Below are 249 nucleotides of genomic sequence, written 5' to 3' on the forward strand. Positions count from 1 at the left end.
TCTTCCCAGCAAAGATGGTCTCTACCAATACCTTCACAAGCTCAGCAGGCAGCGCGAACCGCACCCGTACCACTACGACCCCTGGCGTTGCCTCGCCTGAGCACTTGGCAGCCGTCCAACGCCTCGTCTGCTTTGAGGCTCGCTATGACCTGGACGAGGCAACGCCAGGGGTCGTAGTGGTACGGGTGCGGTTCGCGCTGCCTGCTGAGCTTGTGAAGGTATTGGTAGAGACCATCTTTGCTGGGAAGA

General features: G+C 59.4%; 1 protein-coding gene across 1 annotated transcript; it reads left to right on the plus strand.

The window, feature by feature from the left end:
* Positions 1–14: 14 nt before the first annotated feature.
* Positions 15–228, plus strand: L969DRAFT_20678 (uncharacterized protein; the record flags this gene model as incomplete). Its single annotated transcript, XM_014709159.1, has 2 exons — positions 15–190; positions 219–228. The coding sequence occupies 2 exons, from the start codon at positions 15–17 to the stop codon at positions 226–228; spliced, it is 186 nt and encodes a 61-aa protein (XP_014564645.1).
* Between the last annotated feature and the right edge of the window lie 21 nt (positions 229–249).

This window comes from Mixia osmundae, assembly GCF_000708205.1.
Source record: "Mixia osmundae IAM 14324 unplaced genomic scaffold scaffold_95, whole genome shotgun sequence".
Classification (NCBI taxonomy): domain Eukaryota; kingdom Fungi; phylum Basidiomycota; class Mixiomycetes; order Mixiales; family Mixiaceae; genus Mixia; species Mixia osmundae.